The sequence below is a fragment of the Heteronotia binoei genome, chromosome 13, assembly GCF_032191835.1.
Source record: "Heteronotia binoei isolate CCM8104 ecotype False Entrance Well chromosome 13, APGP_CSIRO_Hbin_v1, whole genome shotgun sequence".
NCBI classification, from domain to species: domain Eukaryota; kingdom Metazoa; phylum Chordata; class Lepidosauria; order Squamata; family Gekkonidae; genus Heteronotia; species Heteronotia binoei.
Window position 1 is genome coordinate 10,169,143 of NC_083235.1, and position 17,426 is coordinate 10,186,568.

At 48.8% G+C, this 17,426-nt stretch overlaps 1 protein-coding gene across 1 annotated transcript in view; it reads right to left on the reverse strand.

Annotated features, from left to right (window-relative positions):
- The window catches only part of LOC132581717 (filamin-A-like), a 165,876-nt gene that overhangs the window by 88,478 nt on the left and 59,972 nt on the right, over nt 1–17,426 (reverse strand). Inside the window, 7 exon segments of the mRNA XM_060253110.1 lie at nt 41–638; nt 3,523–3,785; nt 9,357–9,474; nt 10,817–10,986; nt 12,804–12,894; nt 13,525–13,685; nt 16,762–16,885. Coding sequence (XP_060109093.1) covers nt 41–638; nt 3,523–3,785; nt 9,357–9,474; nt 10,817–10,986; nt 12,804–12,894; nt 13,525–13,685; nt 16,762–16,885 — 1,525 coding nt within the window.

Consider the following 17,426-nt stretch of genomic DNA (forward strand, 5'->3'; position numbering starts at 1 on the left):
GACGTTTGCGCTTCCAGCCAGCCTTCGCATCCGTCCTCACCTTTGCCTTCAACTCCAGGGCCGTAAACTTTGACCCCGGAAGTGTCCACGGGGGCTTCCACGTTGAGCTTGCTGGGGAAATTGGGCACCGGCTGCCCTCCGTACTTGATGGTGATGGAGTAGATCCCCGGGCAGAGTGGGATGTACGTGATGGTGTACGTGCCGTCCCCGTTGTCCCGCACGTGGACCTCGGCCTGCGTGCCGCTCTCGGAGATGATCTCGATGGTCAGCTCAGCGCTGCCGGCGCTGGAACAGTCCACGCTGAACTCCCCGGCTTGCCCCACCGTGGCGTGCTCCAGCCCGGGTCCGGAACACTTCACTTTGGAGGGGTCGAAGCCGGGCGCCACCTGGGCCTTGAAAGGCGAGCCCGGCACATGGGTGTCGGCGAAGAGGATGTTGATGTTGTACTCCCCGGGCTCGGTGGGCAGGTAGGACACGGAGCAGGTGCCGTCGCCGTTGTCCAGGCACTCGATCTTGGCCTCGCAAGGGCCTTCCACCGTCAGGCCCAGGCCTCCGTTCCCGGCCCCCTTGGTGTCGATGGTGAAGGGAGCCGGGGAGCCGGCCGAGCCGCCCTTCAGGCCTGGTCCATAGGCCTTCACCTGAGGAGAGAAGATCGGGATGCTGGGTTAGGGTTGGGTTAGAGCAGGGCTGTAGTCAGGGCCCCCTTTCCCATCCACTGCGGGGCCTGCCACTTCTCAGAAGCTTTATGGGGTAGGGGCCAAAGGCTCCAAGAGTGACAAAGCCAACCCTACAACTTTGGAGTCGAGAAGGGATTGCAGCTTGTGTGCAAGCAGGGGGGTTTCCTTCCGCCTCCCTCTCCCCCATCCTGGCACTTTGCAGCCAGCAGCTCCACCCAACAACCCCCCCCCCAGCCCATTCTACGCAGCTTCCTCCAACTCCTGCTCTTCCAACTGCTGCAGTGCACTGTGCCCTGCTCAGCTCTCCCAGCTTCAGCTGCTGCTGCTTTGCCAGAGCAAGAGCGCGAGAGAGAGAGAGAGAAAGAGAGAGAGAAAGAAAGAAAGAAAGAAAGAAAGAAAGAAAGAAAGAAAGAAAGAAAGAGAGAGAAAAAGAAAGAGAGAGAGAGAGAAAGAAAGAAAGAAAGAAAGAAAGAGAAAGAGAGAGAAAGAAAGAAAGAGAGAGAGAGAAAGAAAGAAAGAGAGAGAAAGAGAGAGAGAGAGAGAAAGAAAAAGAGAGAAAGAAAGAAAGAGAGAGAGAGAAAGAGAGAGAGAAAGAGAGAGAGAAAGAGAGAAAGAGAGAAAGAGAGAGAGAAAGAGAGAGAAAGAGAGAAAGAAAGAAAGAAAGAAAGAAAGAAAGAAAGAAAGAAAGAAAGAAAGAAAGAAAGAAAGAAAGAAAGAAAGAAAGAAAGAAAGAAGGGAGGGAGTGAGGAAGAGAGAAAGAATGAAAGGAATAATAATAATAATAATAATAATAATAATAATAATAATAATAATATTTTATTTATATCCCGCCCTCCCCGCTGAAGCAGGCTCAGGGCGGCTAACAACATCTCAATCCATACAATAAATTATACAACAGGTTTTAAAATCACATTCACTTAAAACATTCCAATTAAAATTAACATTCCTGGTGCTACTCTATTAGGTGTAAAGGGAGGAAGGTAGAGAGAAAGAGCCCCAGAGGGCCCCGTGGAAATGAAGGGGCTGTGCCCCCCACAGGCCCGGGTTAGAGTGGCAAGCCCAGTCTATTCACATCTTTCCCAGATCGACTATGTCAAGGGCCCCCAACACGGTGCCCGCGGGCCCCACGGCATCTGCTGACCCATTTTCTGACACCTTCTCTGGCGCCTGCCCCATGTTTTTAGGAAACAGGCAGGACCGAGTGAAGCTCTTGTCTAGCAAAGGTCCAGAGCAGCCTTTGGAGATCTGATTGGTTGTGCAGGTTTTTCAAGGCATTGCAGGTTTTTCAAGACATTCCTATGGGGGCAGCTGCTACCAGAGCACAGAGATCTTCACCGCGTGACTTAAAGGCAGGGTGCAAAAGTCCAGGGCTTTTTTTGAGCAGGAACGCAGTTCTGGCTGGCTTGGTGTCAGGGGGTGTGGCCTAATAAGCAAATGAGCCCCTGCTGGGTTTTTTCTGCAAAACAGCCCTGCGTGAAACTATGGCGATGACAGGGGGTGTGGCCTCATATGCAAAAGAGTTCATGCTGGGCTTTTCCTGCCCCCCAAAAGACTTGTGGCCATTCTACGGCCTCCTGTGGCGGCCTTTTTGCAGCAGTGCCTGCTGCAGTGTGTCCAAATTCCAAATCAGACTACAGGCTCAAAAAGGGTTGGGGACCTTTGGTTCTACGTAGCAGCGAGCTGCCGGCTCTAAGCTATGGAGTCTTGCAAGCAAAAATTCCACTTTGTGAGCTGCTGCCATCCAAGTTGCGAGCTACTGAATAAAGTTAGCATGCTCTGGGGCCATCGTTCCTGAGCAGCGTAAATAAAAAACCACTAGGAGGCACCATAAATTTTAAACAACCAGACGGTGTAATGCAAAGGTCAGTGGTGTTCTGACCAAGCCTGCACATAGAACTTAACATAGACAAGAGCACGTAGCAAAAAGACATTCACAGAAGACAGTTCAAAAGCAGTCTTTCCAATCCCAAAGGAGTCACAATATTCCAGCATTTAGTTCAAAGAACTAAAGGGAGCCCTTCCAAAGACGTCTGTTCTAGATACCAAGACGTTTCATCCATCTTTCTTCAGTCTGGAGGCTTATTTATCACTGGAACCCAACCTTTACAATACATTCACAGGAGACCAACAAGGTTCAGAACATGTCTGTTAGATTTCCAGGCTCTCCTTTAGTTCTTTGAACTAAATGCTGGAATATTGTGACTCTTTCAGGATTGGAAAGACTGTTTTTGAACTGTCTTCTGTGAATGTCTTTTTGCTACGTGCTCTTGTCTATTTGAAGTTCTACGTGCAGGCTTGGTCAGAACACCACTGGCCTCTACATTACACTGTCTGGTTGTTTTAAAATCTGTGGTGTCTCTTCGCGTTTTTTGATTTACACAGCTGTACGCTAAGATCCTACTAGTTTCGTTACAATCCTTCCTGAGCAGATTGAGCTAAGACAAAAAAATGTCGGAGCCAGAGGCGAAAAAACTGGGAGCTAGCCCACTTGGTGCAGAGCCCCGTGGTGCAGAGCGGTAAAGCTGCAGTACTGCAGTCCAAAGCTCTGCTCATGACCTGAGTTCAATCCCAGTGAAAGCTGGTTCAGTTAGCCGGCTCCAGGTCGACTCAGCCTTCCATCCTTCCAAGGTTGGTCAAATGAGTACCCAGCTTGCTGAGGGGAAGCGTAGATGACTGGGGAAGGCAATGGCAAACCACCCCATAAAAAGTCTGCCGTGAAAACATTGTGAAAGCAACGTCACCCCAGAGTCGGAAACGACTGGTGCTTGCACAGTACCTTCACCTTTAAGCCCACATGAAATCAGCTTAGAGGGAACACTGGTAGCCACCACTCCCAAGACCCTACCTTGGATGGGTTGGTGGGCGGTACCGCTTCCACGGGGAAGGGGCTGCCCGGAACAGGCACTCCGTCGTAGGTCACATCCACCTCGTAAGGCCCCTCTTCGCGGGGGATGAACTTCACCACGCTGTTGTCGGGGCTGAGACCCGGTTCCACCTTGCACGGGACGGATTTGAAGGAGGGCCCCACGATTTTGGCCGCCACCTTGCCTTGACCGCCGGCCCCCTTGGATTTGACTGTGAACTCCTGGTCTTTGCCCACCTCCACCTCTGCAAGAAACAGTGCGTGTGCGTCAGATGGTGCACTTAAAATATGAATTGAAAAAACATGGGCCTCCAATTTGGCCTTGTGAAAGCCACCAGACGAGGTGGCCCTCAGTCTATTACACAAAAGAGCATCTCGAAATTGATGATGTACAAAGAAGACCACAGTGAACCAAACTCAATATCTCAAGGTTGTGGAAAAGAGAATCCAGTAGAATCAAAGAATCGCAGAATTGGAAGGGACTGCGAGGGTCAACTAGTCCAGGGGTGTCAAACATGCGGCCCAGGACCTGAATCAGGTGCCCGGAGGGCTCCTATCAGGATCCCTAGCAACCGACTGGTATCTGCTTCCTTCCGCATCACAGCTTGCTTTGCCAGGCTTGTTTAATCACACAGGCGTTTAAGCACACAGGCCCTATCTTTCTCCATTGGCTGAGGCTCCTCCCTTGGGGAGGAGGCAGAGCTTGTTTTCCCAGGCTCTCTCGATCACACAGCAGAGCTACTGCGCCAAGCCTCTCTTCCTTCTATTGGCTGAGGCCCCTCCCCCTCCTCATCCCCTGGGAAAGGAAGGAAAGAGCCAGAGCTTCCTTTGCCCAGTTCCCTGGATCCCATGGGAGAAATAAAAAGAAAGCACCTTTAAGACCAATGAGTGCTAATGTTTTCATCGTGTTTTTAAGGGTTTTTTTTTTAAAAAAAAAACCCTTTGATTGTGTTTGTCTGTGTCCTTTATAAAGTTTCAACCTGCTACCTAATCTTAAACAGGTACACACACGGCTCGGCCCAACACGGTCTAATTTAAGTCAAATTTGGCCCTTGTAACAAATGAGTTTGACACCCCGATCTAGTCCAACCCCCTGTACAGTGCAGGAAAATCACAAACACCTCCCCTTAAATTCACAGGAGCTGCATTGCTGTCAGATGGCCATCTAGCCTCTGTTGAAAAACCTCCAAAGAAGGAGAGCCCACCACCTCCCGAGGAGGAAGCCTCTTCCACTGAGGAACCGCTCTAGTACCTTAAAGACTAACGAAACTTGGGGCAGGACACAAGCTTTCATGCAGAGGTGAGCAGCGACTCACGAATGCTGCCACAAACGTCGTCTTTAAGCAGCTACCAGACAATTGCTCTTTTCTACTGCTACAAACCCGGCTGCCCATCATGATCCATCTCAAAGTTGACAATCCACACAGCCACAGTAAATATGGGCCTTCTTCAGTGGTCACAAATACATACATACACGCCAAGAACAAGCATACTATATATATATATGTATTGAAGAAGACGACATTGGATTTATATTCTGCCCTTCACTCAGTCTCAAAGTGGCTCACAATCGCCTTTATCTCCCTCCCCCACAATATGCACCCTTGTGAGGTAGTGTCGTGATCCTGGGCCTAGTGAGGCCTGCAGGCCCCAGGGAAGCCTACCTAGGAGTTACTGGGGAAAGCCTACATTTCTCAGGGTCCCTTCTGTCCCTCTGATTAGATGGCCAGGTTTTGAAGGGAAACCGGCCCAGAGAGGGGTGGCGCCTGGGAGGAGAACATAAAAGGGCCAAGCCCAGGCAGAGAGTGGTCTTTTCCTGGAAGGCTGAGCTGGAGGTAGCCCAGAGCAAGTTTGGTGTAGTGGTTAAGTGTGCGGACTCTTATCTGGGAGAACCGGGTTTGATTCCCCACTCCTCCACTTGCACCTGCTGGAATGGCCTTGGGTCAGCCGTAGCTCTGGCAGAGGTTGTCCTTGAAAGGGCAGCTGCTGTGAGAGCCCTCTCAGGCCCACCCACCTCACAGGGTGCCTGCTGTGGGAGGAGAAGATATAGGAGACAGTAAGCCGCTCTGAGTCTCTGATTCAGAGAGAAGGGCGAGGTATAAATCTGCAGTCTTCTTCTTAGAGAGCTTGTAGCAAGGGAAAGGTCCCTCATCCAAGGCAAGGGGTGAGTGTGAGTTATTAGAGTAGGGACTGTATAATTAAATGCGTCAGGGCTTTTGTTTCTTTGCACCAACCTTTACTGTTCTCTTATTCCCTTTAGCACTAAGTCTTTGTCACCCACTTATTATTTGAGCACTGTAAATAAACTGTTGTTATACTCCATGGGTCCTCGTGTCTCCTTGGTCACAAATATGAGGTATCTATTAATAAGGAGGATACAAGGGGTGGCTAGGTGCTCTGGGACCTCCATATAGACCCTCACCAAAGTGGTGGCAGCCAGTAGAAGGCCTTGCTAGGCCCGGATGTGTGACAAGTAGGTAGGGCTGAGAGAGCTCCCCCTGAAGCCGCCCTTTCAAGGACAACTCCTGCGATAGCTATGGCTGATCCAAGGCCATTCCAGCAGCTGTGAATGGAGGAGTGGGGAATCAAACCCAGTGCTCCGAGGTAAGAGTCCGAGCACTTAACCACTACACCAAACGGTGGACTACTTTGGTGGCTTTCAGTTTAAAGGCTAAATTCAAGGTCTGCGTTTCTCAATTTTTCTTCTGTGCCCTGTATAATAAACCTATTGGTTAAATTTATTCTACGTTGTTTTTGCTCAACTTCCATGGTACCAAATTTAATTTCCTTTTTGGTGACTGGATGTGTCAGGCATTTGCCATTTTATTCCGTAAGGTGGTCCGACAAGCACTCAGCATTCCCCACAGACCAAGAAATCCCACCCGCAAGAATTGTGCTCTGCCTCATATCAGCACCCTTAAAGTTGCCCAAGACCCACAGAGTATGAAAACAGCCACAACATTCTGAGGTAAACGGGTGTTTTGAGACCTCTCTGAGACCTTGAGAAGATGGAGGTAATTCTGTGGCTGAAGTCAAACTGAGGGAAGGGGAAGGACGTTGGCATGACTAATCTTTCCTGGAAAACAAAGCAGGCTTGAAGAATTTCCAACAATTAAGCTTTGGCGTGTCCTCAGGAAAAGGAACGTTTGTGAGCTGCCAGCAAGGAAGCCTTTGAGGGCAGGAATGTTAAGTTCCGTCAAGACGGTTTTCTCTCATGGAACTCAGGAAGAGCTCTGAGGGGCTCAGAGGGCGATGCATGCGAGGGTGGTGAAGTTGCTATGGTCCTCATCAGGGCAGGGAGCCAAATCAGTTGGATCTAAACATTGCTGGAAATAAAGAAGAACCTGCAGGAATTCTTGGTGCAAGGACTGTACCACATGGTTCAGTCAGGGGGGGACATTTCATGAAAGTATGAGGTCAGGATGATGAAAAATGGAGTTAGTCTTTGAGGACTGAACTATTGGAAATAAAGAAGAACCTGCAGGTATTCTTGGTGCAAGGACTGTACCATATGGGCTAGGTGCAGGGAGACATTCCATGAAAGTAAGAGGTCAAGAAGGTGAAAAATGGAGCTAGTCTTTGAGGACTGAACTACTGGAAATAAAGAAGAACCTGCAGGAATTCTTGGTGCAAGGTCTATACCACATGGTATGGTCAGGGCTAGGAGCAGGGGGACATTCCATCAAAGTATGAGGGCAAAAGTTAATCTTTGAGGTCTGAACTAATGGAAATAAAGAAGAACCTGCAGGAATTCTAGGTGCAAGGACTGTATCACATAGCACCGTCAGGTGCATGAGGTCATTCTATGGAAGTATGAGGTGGGGAAGATGAAAAAAAGTTAGTCTTTGAGGACTGAACTGCTGGAAATAAAGAAGAACCTGCAGGAATTATTGGTGCAAGGACTGTACCACTAGGTATGGCGAGGGCTAGGAGCAGGGAGACATTCCATGGAAGTATGAGATCAGGAAATTGAAAAAAAAAATGGAGTTAGTCTCTGAGGACTGAACTACTGGAAATAAAGAAGAACCTGCAGGTATTCTTGATGCAAGAACAGTACCACATGGTATAGTCAGGGCTAGGTCATGAGGTCATTCCATGAAAGTATGAAAGCATGAAAGTCAGGAAGAAGAATAATAGACTTAGCCTTTGAGGACTGAACTACTAGAAACAAAGAACCTGCAGGAATTCTTGGTGCAAGGTCTATACCACATGGTATGGTCAAGGCTAGGTGCATGAGGTCATTCCATGGAAGTATGAGGTTGGAAAGATGAAAAAAAATAGAGTTAGTCTCTGAGGACTGAACTACTGGAAATAAAGAAGAACCTGCAGGAATTCTTGGTGCAAAGACTATACCATGTGGCATAGTCAGGGCTAGGTCACGAGGTCATTCCATGAAAGTAAGAAAGTTAGTCTTCAAGGTCTGAACTGGATGAGTTGCAACAGAAGCTGCAACTAAAATCTGCTCTCCTCAAAGCCCAGTAGGAGTTTCCTCGTGAGTAAGTGGCCATGCACAGCAATGGCCTCAACTTTCCACAACTCGGCGGTGGAAGGTGTCGTGCAGTCGCAGCTGACTCACGACAAACCTTATTGGCTTTCCAAACCAAGAGAGGAACAGAGGTGGTTTTGCCATCGCCTGCCTCTCCTTAGGAACCCTGAACTTCCTTGGTGGTCTCCCATCCAATTACTAAAGGTAAAGGTAGTCCCCTGTGCAAGTGCTGGTCATTTCTGACTCTGGAGTGACGTTGCTTTCACAACGTTTTCACAGCAATGTGTTACTGGGTGGTTTGCCATTGCCTTCCCCAGTCATTTACACAGCCAGTTTGGTGTAGTGGTTAAGTGTGCGGACTCTTATCTGGGAGAACCGGGTTTAATTCCCCACTCCTCCACTTGCACCTGCTGGAATGGCCTTGGGTCAGCCATAACTCTGGCAGAGGTTGTCCTTGAAAGGGCAGCTGCTGTGAGAGCTCTCTCAGCCCCACCCACCTCACAGGGTTTGATTCCCCACTCCTCCACTTGCACCTGCTAGCATGGCCTTGGGTCAGTCATAGCCCTGGCAGAGGTTGTCCTTGAAAGGGCAGCTTCTGGGAGAGCTCTCTCAGTCCCACCCACCTCACAGGGTGTCTGTTGTGGGGGAGGAAGGGAAAGGAGATTGTGAGCCGCTCTGAGACTCTTTGGAGTGGAGGGCAGGATATAAATCCAATATCATCTACTTCACAGGGTGTCTGTTGTGGGGGAGGAAGATAAAGGGGATCGTGAGCCGCTCTGAGACTCTTTGGAGTGGGCGGGATATAAATCCAATATCTTCACCTACCTCACAGGGTGTCTGTTGCGGGGGAGGAAGATAAAGGGGATCGTGAGCCGCTCTGAGACTCTTCGGAGTGGAGGGCGGGATATAGATCCAATATCTTCTTTTTCTTCCCCCCAGCAAGTTGGGTACTCATTTTACCGACCTCGGAAGGATGGAAGGGCCTTAAGTCAGCTACCTAAACCCAGCTTCTGCTGGAATCGAACTCGGGTCGCGAGCAGAGCTTAGGACTGCAGTACTGCAGCTTTCCCACTCTGCGCCAGAGGGCTCTTCGTCCAACTACTAACCAAAGCCAAACCTGCTTAGCTTCTGAGATACGATGATTTCAGGCTAGCCTGGGCCATCCAGCTTAAGGCCAGAGACGAGCAGAAGTGGTTTGCATTGCCTGCCTCTGTGTTAGCAGCTCTGGACTTCCTTGGTGGTCCCCCATCGAAGTATTCACCGGCCGGAACGGAATTATGCAAGTCGAGTACACACAAGGGGAAGAGCCACAAGCTGGCGAGATACGTACTGTCGTCGAGTCCAGAAATCTTGATCTTGCTCAGGTCCAGGGTAGGGGCCACCCCCACACTGAAAGGGCTTTTGGGGATGTGGTCTCCGCCGTAGGTGACGTTCACACCAATGTTCCCCTGAAAGACACAAGAACTGCTGTCACCCAGGGGTGGCCAAACCGTGGCTCAGGAGCCGCATGTGGCTCTTTCACACATATTGCGTGGCTCTTGAAGCCCCCGCTGCCTTGTCGGCCGGCATGGAGAAGGCATTTAAAGTTAAAGCTGCTTTCTTTCCACCTCTCCCTCCCACCATCTATTTGCCTTCCCTTCTTCGGCTCTCAAATAACCGATATTCATATCTTGCGACTCTCAAGCATCTGACGTTTATTCTATGTGGTTCTTATATTAAGCAAGTTTGGCCACTCCTCAACTAGGGTAGGAAAGGAAAGGTCCCCCGTGCAAGCACCAGTCGTTTCAGACTCTGGGGTGATGTTGCTTTCACAACATTTTCACGGCAGACTTTTTACGGGCTGGTTTGCCATTGCCTTCCCCAGTCATCTACACTTTCCTCCCAGCAAGCTGGGTACTCATTTTACTGACCTCGGAAGGATGGAAGTCTGAGTCAACCTCAAGTCGGCTACCTAAACCAGCTTCCACCGGAATCAGGACTCAGGTTGTGAGCAGAGAGTTCAGACCACAGTACTGCAGTACTGCTGCTTTACCACTCTTAGCCACGGGGCCGCTCTAAAGGAAAGGTCCCCTGTGCAAGCACCAGTCGTTTCTGACTCTGGGGTGACGTTGCTTTCACGACGTTTTCACGTTTTCTTTTTTTTTTTTTAACGAGGTGGTTTGCCATTGCCTTCCCCAGTCATCTACACTTTCCCCCCAGCAGGTTGGGTACTCCTTTGAACGACCTCGGAAGGATGGAAGGCTGAGTCAACCTCGAGCTGGCTACCTGAAAACCCAGCTTCCGCCGGGGATCGAACTCAGGTCGTGAGCAGAGCTTAGAACTGCAGTACTGCAGCTTTAACACTCTGCGCCACGGGGCTCTTGAACTAGGGTAACTAGCGGTCTAACCCATTCAAACAAGCGTATATCGACATTGACTGCTGAATTGCTGTGAATAAAGGATCCGCCATCTACATTACATTACTATCGAACCATTTAAACTGGCAGAATCAGCGTCACAGAACTAACCACCACTACTGCCAGATAAATTTAAAAAATTTAAATTAACTTAAATTATGTATTTTAAATCTACTAACTGGTTTTTATATGTTTAATTTTTAATTGCTAAACTTAAAGTTTTTATCTATTGATGTAAATGTATAAAATGTTGTTAGCCGCCCTGAGCCGCCTAGGCGGGGAGGGCGGGATACAAATAAAATCTATTATTATTATTATATTATTATTATTTTCTTAATGAGTTAAGTCGTAATGACAAGTTAGCTGCCCATCCATCCCCTCTGTCCTCACTTACTTGCTGTACAGGGGTATATTTGACAGTATAGGTGTTGTCATGGTGATCAATTATTTCGGAGTCGCGGACGGCCTCGCCCTTTGCCGGCCCAGTGAACTGGACGTCCAGCTTGGCTTTCCCGGCTGCTTTGGTGTTGACCGTGAAGTAGGTGGGTTTGCCAATTTCTACTCCTGTTGGAAAGGGAAATGGGCAATTAGAGAGATCTGGGGGGACCCAAGGGGGGAGCTGACACAGCAAGATCTCTGATCCAGAACACGTGAGCAGCCATCCCAAGCCTCCAGCTCAACACGAGTTTGGAAAACGTTTATTGAAAGAAAACTTTCCCTCTTTCATTTTATTGCAAGACTCTTTGGAAGCTCCCTAAGCTGCCATTTTTGGTATCTGTAGACCCTGCAACAGGGAACAGCAATAGAATCTGGCCAGGAAGAGACAGTAGTTTCATTAACATTGATAAGGTAAAGTAGGCTACAGAGAAGAGGAGTCAGGTTTTATATCCTGGTTTTCACTACCCGAAGGAGTCTCAGAGTGACTCGCAATCTCCTTTCCCTTCTTCTCCCCACAACAGACACCCTGTGAGGTTGTTGGGGCTGAGAGAGCTTTGGGAGAACTCTCGAGAGAACGGTACTTTTGAGAACTGTGACTGACCCAAGGTCACACTAGCAGCTGCACGTGGAGGAAGAGTGGGAAACCAAACCCGGTTCTCTTAACCACTATGCCGAACTGGCTCTCCCTATGACCCCAAGAAGTTGCACCTTGCATTTGAAGCCAATGACAAGCCCTACTGTGGCCCCACTCACTTGCTGAAAAGCTTTGGGGGTCCAAGAGAGGTAACTGTGGCACACCGGGTGCCATGCTGGGATGGCCATGACTTAACACATAGGCATGTAGACAACAGAGAGTGTTCAAATTGGTATAGCTGGACCCAGGGCTTTTTTTGTAGCAGGAACTTCTTCGCCTATTAGGCCACATGCCCCTGATGTAGCCAATCCTTCTGGAGCTTACTAGGCCCTGTACTAACAGCTCTTGGAGGATTGGCTACATCAGCGGGGAGTGGCCTAATATGCAGGTGTGGAATTCTAGGAGAGCTCCTTTGCATATTAGGCCACACCCCCTGATGTAGCCAATCCTCCTGCAGCTTACAGTAGGCTCTGTGCTAAGAGCCCTGTAAGCTCTTGGAGGATTGGCTACGTCAGGGGTGGGTGGCCTAGTATGCAGGGGTGGAATTCTAGGAGAGCTCCTTTGCATATTAGGCCACACCCCCTGATGTAGCCAATCCTCCTGGAGCTTACTAGGCCCTGTACTAAGAGCCCTGTAAGCTCTTGGAGGATTGGCTACATCGGGGGGAGTGGCCTAATATGCAGGTGTGGAATTCTAGGAGAGCTCCTTTGCATATTAGGCCACACCCCCTGATGTAGCCAATCCTCCTGGAGCTTACTAGGCCCTGTACTAAGAGCCCTGTAAGCTCTTGGAGGATTGGCTACATCGGGGGGAGTGGCCTAATATGCAGGGATGGAATTCTAGGAGAGCTCCTTTGCATATTAGGCCACACCCCCTGATGTAGCCAATCCTCCTGGAGCTTACTAGGCCCTGTACTAAGAGCCCTGTAAGCTCTTGGAGGATTGGCTACATCGGGGGGAGTGGCCTAATATGCAGGGATGGGATTCTAGGAGAGCTCCTTTGCATATTAGGCCACACCCCCTGATGTAGCCAATCCTCCTGGAGCTTACAGTAGGCCCTGTACTAAGAGCCCTGTAAGCTCTTGGGAGGACTGGCTACATCAGGGGGGAGTGGCCTAATAGGCAAAGGAGTTCCTGCTACAAAATAAAAGGTCTGGCTGGGCCTACTGCGGTGCTCCCGGGGTCCGAATGGCTGTACCTGCCATGATCTTCCTCTTCTACGGAAGCCCAGATGCAAGAACTCTGCTGACTCCTGAGCCAGGCCACAGCTTTCCTAGCCCCACAGATCCCAGCCCCGTGTCCCAACTCACCACTCCGGTTGAGGCCAGGCCCCTCGGCCTTGACCTTGCTGGCGTCGTGGGAAGGATCCACTTTGATCCGGATGGGGCTGGTGGGGGTCGTCTGCAGACAGGAAGCAAAAGTGAAAACAGTTACTCTAACCTGGGGGTGGCCAAACTGTGGCTCTGGAGCCACATGAGGCTCTTTCACACATATTGTGTGGCTCTTGGAAGTCTCCACTGCCCCACTGGCCAGCTTGGGGAAGGCATTCCTCTCTTGAAATCACTTCTCCAAGCCAAGCCAGCTTGAAAAATGCATTTAAAATTAAAGCTGCTTTCTTTCTACCTCTCCCCTCCCCCCCTCCATCTATTTGCCTGCCTGCCTTCCCGCCATCAAACATCGGGCTTTTTTACATTTAAATCCTTACTGAATTTTTCCATATATACAAAGCAAAATCAAAAGGAAATAAGCAATACTGATTCATCTTAGTACAGAGTATCGTTCTTTCAGAGGTCTCGTACACACATTATGTTTTCTTTCAAAAGTAAATCAACTTCTCGTATAACGGATTAATTGGCGTGAATTTCTTCTGCAACAAGTACTCAGTTAGAACCATGGTCCTATGGCTTCTGCTATCAAACATCTGACGTTTATTCTATGCGGCTCTTATGTTAAGCGAGTTTGCCCACCGCTGCTCTAACCCAACCGGTGCCCTTTACGCAACAGCCACCGACACGGCGAGAGAGTTCCTACCTGGTCGGCAAAAAGCACCATGATTGTGTAGCTGCCAGCCCCGCGTGGCGTGTACTTGACCGTGAAGGTGTCGTTGTCGTTACGGATGATATCGAAGTCTATGTCGGCTTCTGCCGGACCCACCACTCCTGGGGCGCACTTGATCCCAATGCTCACATCACCTTTAACAGGAGACAGAGTTCAAAGATCAGTACCAGGGAGGAGACAAGCAGCTTTAACGGGGTGTTTTACAGCTAAGCAAGGCCCCGTTTTGCCAGGCTGCCTCCGCTTAGAATCACAGAGTTGGAAGGGACCTCCATGGTCATCTAGTCCAACCCCCTGCAAAATGCAGGAAACTCACAAAGGATGTTGTTCAGTCGCACAGTCGAGTCCGACTCTTTGCGACCCCATGGACCAAGTCATGCCAGGCCCTCCTGTCTTCCACCATCCTCTGAAGTCTGCTCAAAAACTCACAAATCCTTCCCCCAAAATTCACAGGATCTTCATTGCTGTCAGAGGGCCCTCTAGCCTCTGTTGAAAAACCTCCAAGGAAGGAGAGCCCACCACCTCCCGAGGAGGAAGCCTATTCCATTGAGGAACCGCTCTAAATTCACAGGATCATCGCTGTCAGATGACCATCTAGCCTCTGTTTAAAAACCTCCGAGGAAGGAGAGTCCACCACCTCCCGAGGAAGCCTGTTCCACTGAGGAATCGCTCTAACGGTCAGGAAGTTCTTCCTAATGTTGAGCCGGAAACTCTTTCAATTTAATTTCAACCCACTGGTTCTGGTCCTACCTTCTGGGGCCACAGAAAACAATTAAGCGCCATCCTCTAAATGACAGTCTGGAGGTGTCAGGGGCTGAGAGAGGGCTTAATGTTGGCTCCTAGGTACTAGACGGGTTCTATGCTCCTTAAATGTATGAAGCTGTCTTACACACTGACAGAAAGGGAAGAAAGGAGGGGAACAAAACACTTAACAAGGATAATTGAATTAAAAACCTGGAAGGTTAGATACATACAAATCTGAGAGCCAATTACGACAAATAATAAATGTGGAACATAATGGAACATATAAATAATGCAAAGTTATCAAAACTACATGTCTTTATTACAGGATAATTTAAAAAACAGGGAGGGTCCCAACCATAGCCTCACTGGAAGATAAAACTGTACAATGAACACAAATGGAACCTAATGTGCCCCAACACATTTCGGCCTAACTGGACAAACAGATTTAAGGACAGTTTCTATCCAAGTGCTGTGGTTAGGTTAAATGCAGGGTTATGAAGGATTATCTGTTTTAGATGTATTTAATGGTTTAAATGGTTTTAATGGTTTTATGAATGTTTATTTAATGGTTTAAATGGTTTTATGAATGTTTATCCGTTTTAGATGTATTTAAATGGTTTTAATGGTTTAAATGGTTTAATGGTTTCAGATGTATTTAAATGGTTTATGAATATGTGTGTTTGATGTGTTGGTATGTTTGTGGAAGAGCACCTCATTTCGTTGCTCTCTTTTTGTTGAGAACAATGACAATAAATTCATCTATCTATCTATCTATCTATCTATCTATCTATCTATCTATCTATCTATCTATCTATCTATCTATCTATCTATCTATCTATCTATCTATCTATCATTTTCTGTGGTCAAGCACATTAAGGCTCAGTACTGCAATAGAAATACTAATAATTCAACATAGTTATTCAAATAGTTGTTCAGCAATTTAGTCTCAATACTCCAATAGTAATACAAATAGTTAGTCAACACAGGGCCAAGAAGGAGCTTTATAGTTATAATCAGGGCCTTTTTTGCATATTAGGCTACGCCCTCTGATGTAGCCAATCCTCCAAGAGCTTACAGGGCTCTTCGTACAGGGTCTACTTGGAGGATTGGCTACATCAGGGAAGTGCAGCCTAATACGCACAGGAGTTCCTGCTACCAAAAAAAAAAGCCCTGGTTATAATTAATGACAAGGCATAGGAGTATTAAGGAGGTATATGCTATTGTCTAGAGTCCTAATCAGGTGCATATGACCTGGATGGTGTTTCAATGATGATGATATTGGATTTATATCCCGCCCTCCACTCCGAATCTCAGAGTCTCAGAGCGGCTCACAATCTCCATTACCTTCCTCCCCCACAACAGACACCCTGTGAGGTGGGTGGGGCTGAGAGAGCTATCCCAGAAGCTGCCCTTTCAAGGACAACTTCTACCAGAGCTATATGCAAAAAAAAAAAAAAATTAAAACACAGTCCTTCCTATTTGGTCCAGGAGATACAGTCTCAAAAGCAAAGCAGAGACAATGAAACTGCCTCATACTGAATCGGTCAATATGGTCTGAGTAGACGCTGTGTACTCTCTCCAGCATCTCAGGCTGAGGTCTTTCTCTTCCTATATTTCCTGGTCCTTTTAAACTGGAGATGCCAGGGATTGATCCTGGGACCTTCCTGCATGCCAAGCAGAGGCTCTGCCAATGAGCCAGGGTCTCGGCTCAAGGTCTTTCTTATAACCTCCTGCTGGTCCTTTTAACAGGAGATGCCGGGATTGAACCTGGGACCTTCTGCATGCCAAGCAGAGGCTCTGCCAGTGAGCCAGGATCTCAGGTCAAGGTCTTTCCCATCACCTCCTGCCTGGTCCTTTTAACTGGAGATGCCGGGATTGAACCTGGGACCTTCTGCATGCCAAGCGGAGGCTCTGCCACTGAGCCAGGGTCTCAGGTCAAAGTCTCTCCCATCACCTCCTGCCTGGTCCTTTTAACTGGAGATGCTGGGGATTGAACCTGGGACCTTCTGCATGCCAAGCAGAGGCTCTGCCACTGAGCCAGGGTCTCAGGTCAAGGTCTTTCCCATCCCCTCCTGCCTGGTCCTTTTAACTGGAGATGCTGGGGATTGAACCCGAGACCTTCTGCATGTTGAGTAGTTGCTCAACCTCTGAGCCGTGACCCCTCCCCTAAGGGACAACAGTATAAAGTGAACAATGTATATTGCAGCAAGCCACAGTTTGGCATGGTGCCTGAACTGAGACATGGCACGTAGGATCAACCAGCCTGTGCTTTCCCATGTTAGAGAAAACACACCCCTGGAAGAAGGACTGCAGAAAAATCTAGATGCTAAGCTTATACGCGAACAAGGAAATGGAGAACAGCTTGTGGCATACAAACGTCTTTGCTCAACTAGCCAAGCAGAACGGGAGAGGCTGTTCTCAACAGGACACTCAAGGGGTGGGGAAAAAGAGAAGTGCTTCTGAACTCACCCTGCCCAGCTTCTGTGCAGTCGACTGTGAAGTAGGTGGGCTCGTGGGCCTTCAAGCCTGTCTTGGCTACACCCGGCCCGTACACCTTCACTTTGTTGGGGTGGCTGCCAGCTCCAACGTTGACCTAGAGGGAGACAAGAAGGCAGCTGTCTCATAGGTCAGGCGGCGCACCCCCCGAGAGCAAGACAAAATGCAGTTAAGTTCCTGCGCTGGAGAAGGGAGAGAATCGCTGGTGTATTCCCCTAGACTTAGGGCTCCAAGCGATTCACAAGCTTTCCTACTAGGGTTGCCAATCCCCAGGTGGGGACAGGGGATCCCCTAGTTTGGAGGCCCTCCCCCCACTTCAGGGTCGTTAGAAAGGGGGGGGGGGAATGTCTGCTGGAAACTCTATTATTCCCTATGGAGATTTATTCCCGTAGAAAATCATGGAGAATTGATCTGTGGGTATCTGAGGCTCTGGGGGGGCCGCTGTTTTTTGAGGTAGAGGCACCAAATTTTTGGTACAGCATCTAGTGCCTCTCCCCAAAATATCCCCCAAGTTTCAAAACGATTGGACCAGGGGGTCGAATTCTATGAACCCCCAAAGAAGGTGCCCCTATCCTTCAATATTTCCTATGGAAGGAAGGCATTGAAAAGGTGTGCCGTCCCTTTAAATGTGATGGCCA